This window comes from Cygnus atratus, chromosome 2, assembly GCF_013377495.2.
Source record: "Cygnus atratus isolate AKBS03 ecotype Queensland, Australia chromosome 2, CAtr_DNAZoo_HiC_assembly, whole genome shotgun sequence".
In the NCBI taxonomy this organism is placed as follows: Eukaryota; Metazoa; Chordata; class Aves; order Anseriformes; family Anatidae; genus Cygnus; species Cygnus atratus.
The window spans coordinates 46793463-46808009 of record NC_066363.1 but is presented as its reverse complement, the minus strand read 5'-3'; the positions used below and the strand labels follow the sequence as shown (position 1 = coordinate 46808009).

Below are 14547 nucleotides of genomic sequence, written 5' to 3'. Positions count from 1 at the left end.
GGGGAGAAGGGGAAGGGTTTTGCTGAAGGAGAGCTGTAGATAGAAGAGAAAGCGATCATGCTCGTATTCAAGTATATGATGTACTTCAGGTCTTAAAATCCCTTCAGGTCCTAAAATACTTCTAAGAATGCAGGAAGAAAGAAAAACGAAGGGAGAAAAAACATTTACAGTACCTTAAACATATCACGGGCAGTTTTTGCTTAGTTGTGTATTGTTTAATGCTTCAGAAAACAGTTAATCTATATGAGGATTGCGAGTCTTAAACCACAGCTGTTCTCTGAATAACTGTTGCTTGGTTTATTATAGATTTCTGATTTAGTACCAGAAGGCTGCCTAGAGTTATTTCCAGGGTGAATTTTGTAACATGGTAGTAATAGTATGTGTCTATGTAGCCTTCCAGCTGAGGGAACTTCAAATTTTTTGCAAATTACTGATGATAGTGGGGCTCTACTGGTGGTGGCAGGATGCTTCCTGCTCCCCTCTCCAGAACTTTGTTTTAAATTGATTGCTCTGGGAGCTGGGGAAAAAAGAAACAAGAAACCTCACCTCACTATGTTTCAGGTGTGTTAACTGACCCACTTCTTAGTAGGGAAAGCAAATACTTAGCCTGGCTGAGATCTGGGCTTTGTGCTCACTTACCTAAAAGCAAATTCTTGCTACCTGAGCATCTGTGTCTGCTTCCAGCACAGGGAGACCTGTGGAGCAGATGTGTGTACCGAAATGCCCACCTTGGTCATAAAATGTTTCCAAGCAATTCCCGAGAGTGTCAGTGTAAACTAATGTGGTGCAAATGTCCACAGCAGCTCCTCTAACCACGCGTGTCCTCCTCCCCGTGGTTCTGTAGGTGTGTAAGGAGGCACAGAATGAATTGGGGGTCTTCAAAGGGTCCTGCTCTGTCCACAAGCTCCCTACGTCCTACCTAACGGCACTGAAAAGCAGCGGGGTGGAGTGTGACCCCGGTTCAGCCCGGGGTTGCTTCTACCCCTGAGATGTAAATAATGAGCCCAGCCAGAAGTATTGCACAGCTGCTGGTTCGTCTCAGCTGCCCCTGGGGACTTGCTGCTACCAACTCCTGTCCCAAATGGGTAAACAAAGCGCAGATAGGGGTAAAAGGGCCTGCAGCTCTCCCAGTTGATACAACATCTGCCAAGAAATCTCTGAGACTGTGGTTCTCAGGCATGCAAAGGCCTCTGCTGCCCGTTTCTATTTTCTTAGCTCTCTTTAACTCCTCCCTTCCACCCCAAACAAGAATAGCAGTTGGAGATTTTTCATAAAGGCTTCAACTGAGCCTGCTCCTGTTCCCATTTGGGCTGGTGGAAAGTTCCATGTGTTGCTGTGCAGATATTGCCACGTTTTCATTGACTTGAGTCCAGTAGGACTAAGAGGAAACATCTGTGGAGCAGGATAGCTCTGTGTTTGTCCCAGGAATTAATTGCTTCTGCTGGGAGTGTCGAGAAGCTGAAAGCTGTGTGCTGGAGATGGTGACTCCCGCTAGGTTTCTGCTTGTGTTGCCCAAAAAGCACCCAGCTGCAGTTTACCTTTTTGTTAGCTTGGTTTTTGTGCGTCCCCCCACCTCCCCCGTGTATCCCAAAGGTCTGACACAGGCTGCTGGAGGCAGAAGAGGGTTAGGCTGTCGTCAGCAGATGCGGCTGGTTTGCTGCTCGTGTTCCTCTGATCTGTGCTTGCTGTCGGGGTGACACCCAGCAGGCTCACCGAGCCTGGGAAACCCGACCAGCCAACGTTTTGCAACGGCAGCAGTGGCTCAGCATTGCAAGCATTTAGTTTGGGAGGGAGCAGAGCTGCTTCTCCCCTTAGGGGGGAGTGAGGCAACGGGGAGGCGAGGGGCCATCCTGCCCGCAGTCAGGCTTTATGAAAACTTCTTTCAGCACTGTCTGATCCTGCTCCCAGACCCCTCGTCTCGCGCTAGGCTCCTGCCCGTTCACACTCCCACATGAGCCAGCTGCTGCCACGAAGACAAAACGTGGATGCTCCCGTTGGCTGTGCCTCGCACAGGCAGCCTTCAGCGGCATCGCTGTCAGGGAGGCAGCTGCGTGGTGCAGGTTTCAGGTGGGTGCTCTGAACGCCCAGTCCCTCCAGGCTGTTTCTTTTTGTGGTGCCTTGGAGTCCCAGAGTCTCATCGAGAGGCCTGACCACACACTGCTGCACGCTCAGTGATTGGTGAAATAAATGGGGATTTTCTGCTGCTTACTCTCTGAGCCAGTCTCTCTATAATGACCAACCAAAACCAGGTAAAATCCAGGACCATGGCTATCCCCATGGAAGTGCCTCTTCTGCCTCCAGAGCCCACGTCCTGTGACAGCAGGAGTTGGCGTTCCTTCCTAGGTCAGTGTTGGCCAATGTCAGCATCCACGCTGATGTGCTTCAGTCTGCAAGCCAGCTGTCTAAGTCACGGTGGCCTGATTTCCCAGCCATCCGCAGTTCCCGTGTGTCTCATGGAGCTGCAAATAGAACAAAGCCAGGCTAAAGGCTGGGCACTTGGGCACCTATCTCTGCAGAGAGACCATGGTCCCTCTGCTCTTTCTTTAATTAGCTGCATTTCTCGCTGTCCGCTAACATGTTTTTGCTGTTCCTGCACAACAGCACTTGGCTCATAGGCGTGCTGTTGTTAATGACTCCCCAGTGATGGTTTCAGCCTCAGTTTTATCCACTGGAACGCTTTAATAAGGCTAAGGTTATCTTACGAGCTCCATAAACATCTCTGTTGTCATCCTGCTCTCCAGATGAGAGTGGGATCAGCGATGCAGGCACCCAAGTTCTTGTCACACCACTTGCAGATCAGATCCAACTTCCTTGATTTAGACTCAAAAGATCACAGCTGCCGAGGCCGGTCAGACTTTGGGGTATGGATGATGGGCAGCAAATAACAGCAGCGAAGACAGCCAGGTCTGCCCCTAGCCCAACGGGGTCTGCGTGCTCCAGGCAGAAGGGAGGGTAAGTCCTTTGGTGCTGCTCCTGCTGGAAATGGGGGCATTTTGAGCAGCTGCTGGCACTCAAGCTCTCCATGTTTGGTTTAAACGATTCAGTTTAAGGCCCGAGGATGTCTTTTTGCACAGATCCTTCTGTCCTGTGACCCTTGGAGAGCACAGGGTAGGGAAGTGAGCCGTGCCTGCTGTGGCATGGGATGGGAAAGCTCCCTCCCCAGGCTCGGAGCCAGTTTCCTAGTGTTGGTGCTAGGGAGAACATTTTGGCAAAGTGCTGACTCCCTGATTTTCCCCATCATTGTCCTCATGAAAACCACCCTTTCCTGAACTATTATCGCGTTCCTTCTCTATTGGTCTTACAAACAATGATCCATAGATTCAGCTCTTTCCATTTGAACGTGTTCTGATGTTGTTTGTGCTGGTGGAAATCAGGAGCAATGCCAGCATGAGTTCACGAGGTGGCCAGCACCAGAGACTTTTCCTGTTATCCCCATGTCCTCGGGGCGTGTTTTTTTACTGTCCACCACTGCTTCTCTCCTGTTCCTTTGAGGCTGCTTTGAACTGATGTCTTAGCCTTGAAAAGCCCAGGCTGGGAATTGCCCACCTCGATGATAACCGTGTGAAACCTGTTACCTTCCCTCGTCCACCCTCCCACCTTCCAGCCATTGTGCGGCGGCACTCGCGCACTTCTTGCCTTGGCAATCCCCGCTCATTTCCTAGGAGCTGAATCAAAATCACCTCTGATCTCACTGCCCGTTTCCTTGCCCAGCCGGGCACGACATCGCAGCTTTGCATCACTGCCAGGAGCATCCAGCTTCCTTCCATGGGCCTTTTCCAACCACTGTTTTGCGAACTGAAATCCCTCCAAGCCCAGCATCCCAGCCTGCTTACTGGGTTTCCCAGAGCCACGTCAACTTTTCTGACCGCTTCCCCCCAGCTCCTCACAGCCCTGGGACAGGTTCCCTCAGCATGCTTTCTTTTGCCCTCTTTTTTCATCTCAGACCAGTTTCCTTACAGCTGACGGGAGTTGCTGTCTGTCTGACTGGGAGACCTGGCTTGAAATAAGGGAGTAAAGTGCTTTTACTGGAAAATTCATAACTGCACAGATCTTTATTTTTAATTGCGATCAAAAATTGGTTTCTTGGCATGTTGTCACCTTCCTCACTCTTGTGAGCCCTGCTATGAGTTACCTGCCCCTCTCTTTCCCCAGGCCCCCGCTCCCTTCCCTTGGATGGGCCGTGCTTAATGAAGCTCCCAGCTGCTGCTCTTCGGCTCTGGACTTTGCTGCTTCTCTTTCAGCCCCCAAGGGGAAAGGTTCCAGTGGCCAAAATCTCACCGATGTCTCCCAGTTATATTAGTTCATCTAACGAGAAGGATTACCTCTACCCACCTCCCACGCCTCGCTTACACAACGTGTGTGAGTCACCCAGATCCAAAAGCAGGACTTGTGGCCAAAGTGCCGGCTCGCAGAAGACCACTGATAGCCATGTCATTCAGCTGGACCACGGCCTCTTGGCTTCAGCAGAAGCCCGGACAGGGTGGGTGTGTGGTTGAGGCAGGGGCCCTCTGGCTTTTTACACGTGCCTTCCCCAAAAGCATCCCCTGTTCTGGACCTGCTGCAGCAGCACAGCAGCTTGGTCCTGTTGGGTGAGTTCCTGTGGGTTTAGGAGGTTTACAGGGCCAAGCATTTCTTTTTTCAGTCCATATAAGCAGGCCACCGTACAGCAGCTACGGATCGAGTCAACGCCTCCTTTTGGAAACCACAGCCACCCAAAAACCTGCGGTTAGGGTTCAGGTGCCTCCACATCAGAGTTGTCAGTTTCACAGGCAGCAACAAAGAGCGATTCAGTTTTCCCCCATGTGGCAGGACATTAATCAAAGAAATGACAAGCGAGCAAACGTGGAGCCAAGGAAAACCAGGAGGTGCTGAGCTGAACAAAAGCACTTTTGGAAAGAGAGATGCTGCTTGAGTGTCAAGGGAAGGGAACATGCATGTGTGCATAGGTGTTGGGCTCCATCCTACTTCGGGGTAGTCCAGGAGAGAGGACGGCAAAACCCCCCAAATATTTGTTCTCCTGCTTAAGTCTGAGTAGGATTTTGTGTGTGGTGACAGGGAATGGAAACCAAACCCACTTCCTTGGCTTCGAAATTTGGACTGCAGCTGAGCTCTGTTCAGGTAGGATGTCGGGGCAGGGTTTTGCTTATTCAGCACAAGTGCTGGGGAGTGTAACACGGCGGTAGCCAAACTAAATCCACAGCAGCTCTTTTTCCAGGCACACCCCTGTTTATTTCAGGCCTTTTATGCTCAAGCAGCTCCAGTGGTTCACAGTGTGCTGGGCAGCATCTTGCCTTCATTCTTCGGAAAGGATTTAAGGTTAATGACGGATACAGAGAGCGCTTTGTTCTCCTAAGTGTCTGTGCTCCCTCTCATCTCCTCACACGAATTTCTTCCACTTGCTCAGAGAATCCTGTTCCTGCTGCAGGAAGGACTTGCCTGCTTGTGCTGCAACTGCAGCACCCGAAAAATCAGGCAGGGATTTCAGTTTAGGTTGCTCTGAAGTCACCTGGGATCCTGCAAGGGCAAAGCATCTTTCTGTGGGCCACCACCCAAAGTCAAGTGCAGCCCATTTGTCTGTTACAGCTCAGGGTTATTCAGAAGACTAAACGTTCCCTAAACTGAGTGAATACACAAATTTCAAAGTGTATTCTGTCACCTACCATGAGGGTGGCCACAGGGAAGACCCCCAGGTGCTCATTTTGACCCCCAGTGCAGTAAGTGTGAAGCATCAGCTGGGGTTTCACAGCCCCTGAGCCTTATCAAGCACCTCAGTGCTTTTGCAGACTTGGTGAAGAGATACTTTGGGTGATCTACACTGGCACACACCATTTTTTTTAAGTGCAAAGAGCACTCTTAGATTTTGATTCTGAACAGCATGAGCATCGCCAGAGGGGGAGAAAAGCAATAAAGGCAGTGACAGAGCTGGCAGCTCTCCCCGTGGTGGCACACAGGGGTTAATACCGAGATCCAAAAGCCCAGAGCTCTGTCCCCAGCCACACGGGTACAAAGAACAGCAGTGCTGGTAACAAGGTCAGTCCCAGGCAGGTCCCAGACGCCGGGCACCAAGCCACCAGCAAGGGCACAGCACAGAGCCAGCGCCTCCTTATCCTGCACTATCATCAGCCTCTGCCGCCCGGCCTGGCGAGCAAGGGAAGCTGGCTTGGTTTTATTTTTTGTTAGCTGTGGGAAAAACACGTGTGTGGATGCCTTTGTTTAATCCCCAGGAGACCAAGCACTGATGCTACAGCTTCTGAGGGAAGTGAAGGGAGAAACATAGGGGCTGACATGCTCCGGATTGAACCACAGGAGCTGGGCAGGAGCAAAGGCACGGCCACATGTACCAAAAGAATGCTGTGCGCAGCATCCCCCTTTGGGAGAGGGGCCCAAAAATAAAGTTACAGAAGCTACTGTCAACTAGAAAAGCAAGCCCTACAGCCCTATTTGTCTGCACTCAAGCAGCGGGTCCACAGCAGCCCTTTGCAGGGTGGTAGTCCAAGACTTCCCTGGGGTGCTTGGGGTGGCACCGTGGCAGGAGCTGGGTGCTTGGGCACTGACAGCACCCCTTGCAGGCAGCCCCGCAGAGGGGCTGTGTTCCCTCTGCCACCCAAACCCCATTTTTTGTGCTTCACGTGGCCATCTCCATCACTGAAACGTGAGCTCAATCACTGTGCAGAAACCCATAGGAAACCATCCCAGCTATATTCCCAGCCTTTCCCTTATGTTTAGCCGAGTCGCCTCTCAGCAGGCTTGTGGTATTTTGCGTTCGGTTTATTTTGTTTTGTTTTGTTTTATAACAAAAACAAGCAGCAGGCTGAGAAACGAAAGCTGGCTGGGCCGTTCTCAGCATTGGCCGGAGCCGCCTGAACCCTCCCTGCGGCCGGGCGGCTGCTGGAAGCCTGGAGACTTCTTTCTTGGCCAGACAGTTTTGATTAAAGCCGGTGCTAAGCAGGCTGTCCAGGGGCAGAGCAGCCTCACTCCAGCTCCTCTCGGCTCCGGACGGCAGCGGCATGGTGCTGCGGGGAGCCTGCCTGCTCCTCTGCCTCGTCTCCCTCGCCCAGGTCTCCGGCCAGCAAAACGGCAAGGGGCGGCAGAAGCCGACAGCAGCCAAGAAAGGTGAGCAGAGCCTCGGGGACCCTGCCCGGCTGGGGGGGATGCAATTAGTCTAGTTGTTTAAGAGTGCTGAGATGAAGCTTTTAAAAAAGCATTTAAAACTTAATCGTGTCTTTTTTCTACCTCCCGCAGGAGTGCTTGTGTAGTCCTTCTGTAAACTAGCAAGGATACAGAAATGGTTTGGGCACGTTGCTGCCCTGACTACATTCGTTTTGAGCATTGTAGGGCACCCTATTTCCCATGTTCTAAGGTTCTCCCCAGACTTTCCCCTTACTAACGTCTCCGTTTCTACGACCCCTACCTCTACTCATTCATTTTTTTGGAAGACATTAAGCGCTAGATGCCAGACAGCTGTTGCAGATTTGCAGCCAGGAGCAGGCAGGCAAAAGCAGCACTGTATCACCCATTAAACAGCAGCAGGGCTCTTTGTTTTAAAGCATTTAAAGCCCTTCCTCCCCGTGGCACAGCGCAGAGGACAGGGCAGGTAAGCAGGCGGCTGGTGCTGCAGCCCGTGGCGTGCGATCCTGCCCGCTGCTGGGTCCAGCTGCAGTCGCCTGCGCTTGGCTTTGCCCTTTGGAGCAGACCCGAGAGCAAGGAGGAAGCATCCCAGGAATTTTGTTTGGCCGGGCTGCCCTGCACGCTCTCCCGGCGGCTATTTTTGTCGGGTCCTGTCCTTGAGAAACTTTTCCATTTTCTCCCAGTGGATCTTTCTATGAAAGCGCTCCGTATCTGCTGAGCCCACGTCGGTGCCTTGTGCCTGCCTTCTGCAGCAGAAGTGCCCTCCTGGACTGGTGCAGGGCACTTGTCTGCATTGCACTGCTGGGATGTGCCAGAAGAGAAGCTCATTTCTTAGGGAAACCTTATCTTTCTCTCCATATCACTGGAAATGCTGACTGTAACCAACGGGTGACAGGAAGGTGGGAGAAAAAAAAAAAAAAAACGTGATGGGAGAAAAATCACCTTTGGGACAGGAAAAACGATCTCCAACCTAAACCACTTTTTTTGAGGGGCCAATTTTTTTTTTTTTTTCCCCCTGGAAATCAAGCCATATGAAAGAGCTGGAGGCATTGTTTTTCCTCAGGGTTTCTCACCACAGGAGAGGTCAAGTTTTCTGTGGGGAAAAGAAGAATCCGCACTAGCCTGGCATTTTTTGGCTGGCTGCATCCAGCCCCGTGGTGGGTTAGGTGCCCTGCCTTTACTGGAAGTGCTCAGCACTGCTGAGTTAACAGATTTCCAACTTTGACAAGCACCAGGGGGGTGCAGAAGGAGCGAGGAAAGCACTCATAACCCCTGGAGGGACTCTTCTTGGCCCCAACCCCTTGCCACCTCCAAGCCCACCCATGACAAGGGCAGGATGTCACCCTCCTGTCCCCAGCCCTTCTCTGGGGTGGTTTGGGCAGGGTGAGGCCATCACAGGGTCAGGCTTTTTGTTGGGTTCGAGCTCTTTAATCTGCAGGGCCAAGCCACGAGTGTTAGAAAAGAAAATGATGCTTCGAGCCAAGCTTCTTCAGTTCTCTTTTTTTCTTTTTTTTTCTTGGGCTTTTTCTTCTTTTTACATGATGTAATTATCGCTTACATTTGGATCCGCTTCAGAACAAAAATGGTGCCATTTTGATGTGAAAAAGCCAAAACACAGCATTTTGAAAATGCTGAAATAACAAGTTCGCTTTGCCTGTGTTTCCCTCCCCCCTCAGATTGCTGCCCGGTAATTTTTCCAGCCACAGCAGTTCAGTGAACTCCCCCTGAGCCCTGCCTGGGGCAATGCCTCCGGGGGTCCAGGCTGGGGACCCCTCATCACAGCCATGACAGGGGCCATGAGGGCACAGGGGGAGCACCTCTGTGTAGCCCTCACATGTATTTTAAAGGTATTTGGAGTCCAGATTCTTAAATCAGTGAGTAGAGGCTGAGTTGGGCTCCTGAATCTGCCCCAAATCCTTGTGTGATCCCATAGCTTCTTGTTAGTAAGGAAGGGACCTCAGAAAGTGCCTGTGAACATTTCCAGCAATACAAAACCTGTGCGGGGGTGCTCCGGCCCCTCCTGTGCTCCAGGGAAAGGCTGGGCCTTGAGGACATAGAAGTACACAGGAAAATACGGCTGGCAAAAAAAAGAATGAAAAATAGAAAAATCAGCATTTGCTGACATAGCCATAGCACTTGCTTTTTGGCTGAAGTGCAAATCAACCAGTGGAAAGGAGTTGCCAGAAATATGAATCCCTTTTCACAAAAAAAAAAAAAAATTAATGATTTTGTTGCTGGATCCCTTTTCTCCCCAGGCGAAGTTACTGCTGCAGGAATGACTTGGAAGCCAATGACTTGGAAACCTGGCAGTGAGCAGGACAGGGTAGTTATCAAAGAGATGTGTCCACCTTCCAGTGTGTCAGGGACCCTCCAGCATGAGACTGGCACAGCAAACCCAGCTGGAGCTGCCCCAAGGCTCACTAAGGATATCTCACCATGGCCTTTGGATGTTACTTAAACCTGGGGGACATTTGTTGTGCTGCAAGAGACATGGATGAACAAGACTGTTAGTTAATTAGCTGTTTCCCACAAAGTGTTTCATTAAAGGCACCAAAATAATAGCTAGTGCCTTAGTATTAACTGGACCCATTGAAGTTAATTGAGCAAGGAGTAAAGCAGCTTAAAGCCCTCCTCCTGATCCCTCTGACTCCCAGCTGCTTACACCAGGAGAGATGAAGCAGCAGCACCTGAACAGGGACAGTGCAATGATACAAATTCCCTAGTGTCTGATCTCCCACCTCCATGCCATAACTGGCTCTTCTGCTCCTACGCAGGAGAAATCAGGGTCTGATGACCAGCTGGTGCTAAGCCACAGGTTGCTGTTCAAGGCTAGCAAAATCTTACCAAAGGCTTTTTCAGCTCCTTCGCATCCCTTGTCTTAGGAGACATTATGGTGGCTTGCAGCAGGGAAAGTGTGTGAGCCCGACTAGCTTTACAAAGGAGGCTGCAAGGAAAACAGGGTGGGTCCTCATTGCAAAGAAGGTTTTGTCCTTTATGTTCCAGGAGGAAGCTGTCTTCAGAAGTCTTTGTTATTTAAGACCAAGAAGCATTTCCTTAAGAAAGTATCTCTGTGATCTCGTTGTTCCCCTTGTAGCACTTTGTCTGCTGGGTAAGAGCATCTACAATGCCAGAGGCAACACACCTAGCAAGACACAGGCTTGGGTAGGAGGCCACAACCAACTCCCCAGCCAAGGAAGCATCTTCCCATTGCAGAAGACCAGCTCTGGCTCTTTTTTTGGTACCTGTCCCCAGGCAGGGAGGGGGAAGAGGTAGCTGTGATGGCGTGCCTGCCAGTGTAGGAATCTGGGCTGCTGGCGCAACCAGGCTAGAGAGCAAATATTCTCTCTGATGGGTATGCTAAGGGACAGATGTTAGCTTTGTGGATGCTTTTTGTTTGTCTTTCTCTGCAGGCAGGGAAATGGGGATTTTTGATTATAGGAACAGCTTCAGCTGCCTCCCTTGGGGATGCAGTGGATGTTTATGCTCCTCCCTTGATTTCTCCAACAGATGGTGTAAGCCTCAAAATGATTGAAGACCTGAAGGCCATGATTGACAACATCTCTCAGGAAGTTGCTCTACTGAAGGAAAAGCAAGCACTTCAGACAGGTAAAGGAGTCCTTGAAGAAGGCATGGCTTTCACTTTGAGAGAGGAGCTGCTTATAAAGCAGTTACCATTGCTCCATACATATCGATAAGGGATGCCCAAGCACTCTGTGATGAGGTGTCCATCACAGGGAGAGAGCTGGGGATCAAAGCAATGCGTGGCCTCGTTGCAGTTCCTCCAGGCAGAGGAAGCTCCTCTGGCAGTTAATGACATGAGTTGTGCAGCATATGGCCCCCTTCTTTATGTGCTAGAGCTTCCCATTTCTAAAGCTATTGATATTTCCATGACACTAAGCCAGATGTTCATTTTCCTCCATGAATCAGCGGGATGGGTAATAGATTATTTTGCACTTCAGTCAAACACAGTTTACTCTTTGTTTGCTGCAGTCTTTTGGCTGAAGCCCAGTGAGACGGTTACCTGATCCCTCATACATACCGTGGTCTTGCCCAGGGAACGTTGCTGGGGGTCATTCCCACCATGCCTTGTGTGACACGCACAGAGTATGGTCTCAAAATGTTCATTTTCCAGACCTGCTCCATGGTTATTCTCTGCAAACTCCATGACATCAGTAGGAGAGGGACTTGCAGAACATGCTACAGAAATGTGCTAAAAATGCAAGTTAGGGAGAATTTCCTCCCTAAAAGAAAGAAACACAAGCAAAATCAAGGCTTTAGATCCAAGCTCACATTCACTGAGATGTAATTGGTCTGGATATTAATGAATGGCTCTGATTAACTATTGTTTGGATCGAGTACCCTGCACTCTCAGGGTTTAAAGCTTAAAAATTTTTAAAAATCGCTGCTCTTAACATTAAAATCAGAGGCAAGTAGATATTTCCTCTGAAGACCTCAAGCTATGCAAGCGCAACACTTCTGATCAAAACGTATTAAAAAAAAAGAATTTTTTTTCACGCTTGCATAATCAAGATGGTTGAATTGGAATTGCAGGCTGTTTTTTCCAAAACACTCCAGCCCCCAGCAGAGACAAATGTTGCCTCCCGAGGCGAGAAAGCACAGCTCCATTTCGGGAAGAGAACAGACAGGGAGAGGGGACACTGAGGACAGACAGAGACATGGGCACCCTCAGATCCTTTTTGGGAGGGTTTCCAAATGTGGAGGCCACATCCTTCCCACATGGGACATAGGTGTGAGGGGCCCCTAGGGATGCTTGTGCTGCTGGCAGCAGCACCACAGCTTGCCCAAGAAATGAGTGCCGATTTTAAAACCAATTCCCTTCTTCTCCCTCTGTCTCATCCGTGCGGCGACCTCTCAGTCTGCCTGAAAGGCACCAAAATTCACCTAAAATGCTACCTGGCATTCTCTGAGAGCAAGACGTACCACGAGGCCAGCGAGCACTGCATCTCGCAGGGTGGCACGCTCGGCACGCCGCAGAGCGGGGAGGAGAACGACGCGCTCTACGACTACATGCGCAAGAGCATCGGGGCCGAGGCGGAGATCTGGCTGGGCCTCAACGACATGGCGGCCGAGGGCAAGTGGGTCGACATGGCAGGCGGCCCCATCCGCTACAAGAACTGGGAGACCGAGATCACCACCCAGCCCGACGGCGGCAAGCTGGAAAACTGCGCGGCCCTGTCGGGGGCGGCGGTGGGCAAGTGGTTTGACAAGAGGTGCAAGGAGCAGCTGCCGTACGTCTGCCAGTTCATGATCGTGTAGCAGGGCTGTATAGAGCTACAGGGTGGCTACGTGCACACGCCGGTGTGCACGTACACGCGCGGGCCCACACGCACCTTCACGTAGCACCACGGCCTGGGCAGCCACTGCAGGCCGGCTTCGGGTCGGAGCTGCGCTGCCTTTCACTCGGCCACATCCAGCCCCGTTCGCATCCTTCCCCCTAAGGCATGATCCATAGATATATTTTTGTACACAGGGAATTTATGAGGTGGTTTCGGCGAAGAACCAGCGTGACAGCCCAGCCTCGCCAACAGCCATTTCAGAGGCCCGGGCTGTCACTCTGCAGTCTCCATTCCCACCTCGCTGAACCTTGCTGGGACACCGGCAATGCCAGTCTGTGCCTTCTCCTCCAGCTTTGCTCCCCTGCAAGCCCAGTTCGGGGATCAGGTCCTGTTTCAGAGAGCAGAGGGTGTTAATTTCTGCTTTATGCTGAGATGCTGTTGGGCTTGTCGGCCCAGTACCATTCTGCTTAATGGGCTGATATGCTGAGAAGAAGGGTGTCCTTCCCAAAAGCATCCCCCATTTTTTTGACCCTTTTCTCACCAGTCAGAAGAAAACATTTCACTGACTTCAGTAGGGGAGCTAGCCCCAGCATCTGACCTTTTAAAAAAATCCCATCACAAGATTTATTTACACTCCTGTACAATGGAGGAAGCAGTGATTACTTGCAGCATACTCAGTCAAATGCATTATTGGAAGTAGAAGGTGAAAGTAATTAGGTAAATAACAAAAATGTAAAGCTACTAGGGAATAAGCTGCCATATAAAAGACAACTGTCTATCAAAAATGAATCCTGAGAAATCTGACTTCAGCCACTTCAGGAATCACATAGCTTGTTCTAGTGATGGAAACCCAGCTGAAATGCTTGGCAAACACAAGCCTGCTCAGTACAGTTTGTGCCCGTAGAGTTGCCCCCAGCTGAAGATCTGGCCTCGGTAAATTTTTGCTGAGAAAAGGGTTAAAAAAAATAAAGAAAGAAATAGGAACAATGGGAAAGGATTGCAGAGCACCCTGACAGCTTAACACAGCCTCGTTGACATTGATTTGCTGACTGCTGGCTGAAATGCATCAGCGGTTCCTTGAAGTCCAGCACTTGGTACTGGCCTTGCCCTTCAGGCTACACGTCCTAGCACAGCCAGACAGAGGGCATCCCAACGGGCCCTAGCCTCGTAGTGAGACAAATTTTGATTTGTTGCTTTGCTTAAAAACAGCACAGTGGTGGGTCTTCAAAACATCATGTGGGAGAGCCAAGCCGGAGGGGTCAAAAGCACAAACACAGTGCATACTTCCCAGGCTGCCATTATTGCCAAACTTTCTGCTGTTCAAATGAATATAAAATAAATATATATATAGCTTGCTGAAGGAATGGAGCTGAGTCAATGTGGTCAGACTGCTTCCTTCTCCCACTCCTTGCATTTCTCTTCAGAGCAGCTCCAGGGATCTGTCTGATGGTGGGAGGCACTGGAGGCAGAGGGGAAGAGCAGGAAGCGAGAGTCCCCGGCTCTGTGACACTGTTTGTAGGATTGTCCTTGCTCTTATCATCCCAGTCACAAATGAAAGACAGGCAGGGAAGCCTTTGATAGGTGAATAACATTTCCTTTCTCCCTTCCCATTGCTGCTGGGAAATTTCACTCCGATGTGGGAGCCAGCCCAGAAGAAAGGTCCTTCCCTCGCTCACATCTGGCAGCAGTGGCAGTGCCTCAGGCCCCAGCCTGGAGCCAGCACTTGCCAGGCTGCCTCCCACCTCCTTCACAACCAGCAGAGATGCCACAGCACGACACCGAGCATCCCCCTCCTTCCCTCACTGAGGTGATGGGGATTTCTCCCTCCTCCTCCTCTACCTCCCTCTCCTCCTCAGCATCCTCCAAAGAAAATCCAACACATCTCCATGGAAGATAGTGCTTGACAACAGGTCAAGGCTACACCCCACAAGCCAGCTTGTCTCAATATGTACCCTCTAGTTCCCTTGGTAGACGATCTCTCAATTTTTTGAGATACATATAAAGCCAAACTAGCAAAACCTGAAGCTTGCTGGCTTTAATCCTGACTGTTTATAAACTACAAGGTTTTAAAATGTAACTGTGTGGTCAGAGAGATGAACAGTGGTCTTTTAGGGGAGGCCAG

At 50.6% G+C, this 14547-nt stretch overlaps 2 protein-coding genes across 2 annotated transcripts in view; one reads left to right on the top strand and one right to left on the bottom strand.

Moving 5' to 3' along the window:
• KIAA1143 (KIAA1143 ortholog) overlaps positions 1 to 14547 on the bottom strand; it is a 273363-nt gene that overhangs the window by 133595 nt on the left and 125221 nt on the right. The window lies entirely within an intron of this gene.
• Positions 6680 to 13789, top strand: CLEC3B (C-type lectin domain family 3 member B). The gene is made up of 3 exons (XM_035549839.2): positions 6680 to 7113; positions 10636 to 10734; positions 12005 to 13789. Exons 1-3 carry the CDS (start codon positions 7008 to 7010, stop codon positions 12403 to 12405), a joined length of 606 nt encoding a protein of 201 aa, XP_035405732.1. The 5' UTR covers positions 6680 to 7007; the 3' UTR covers positions 12406 to 13789.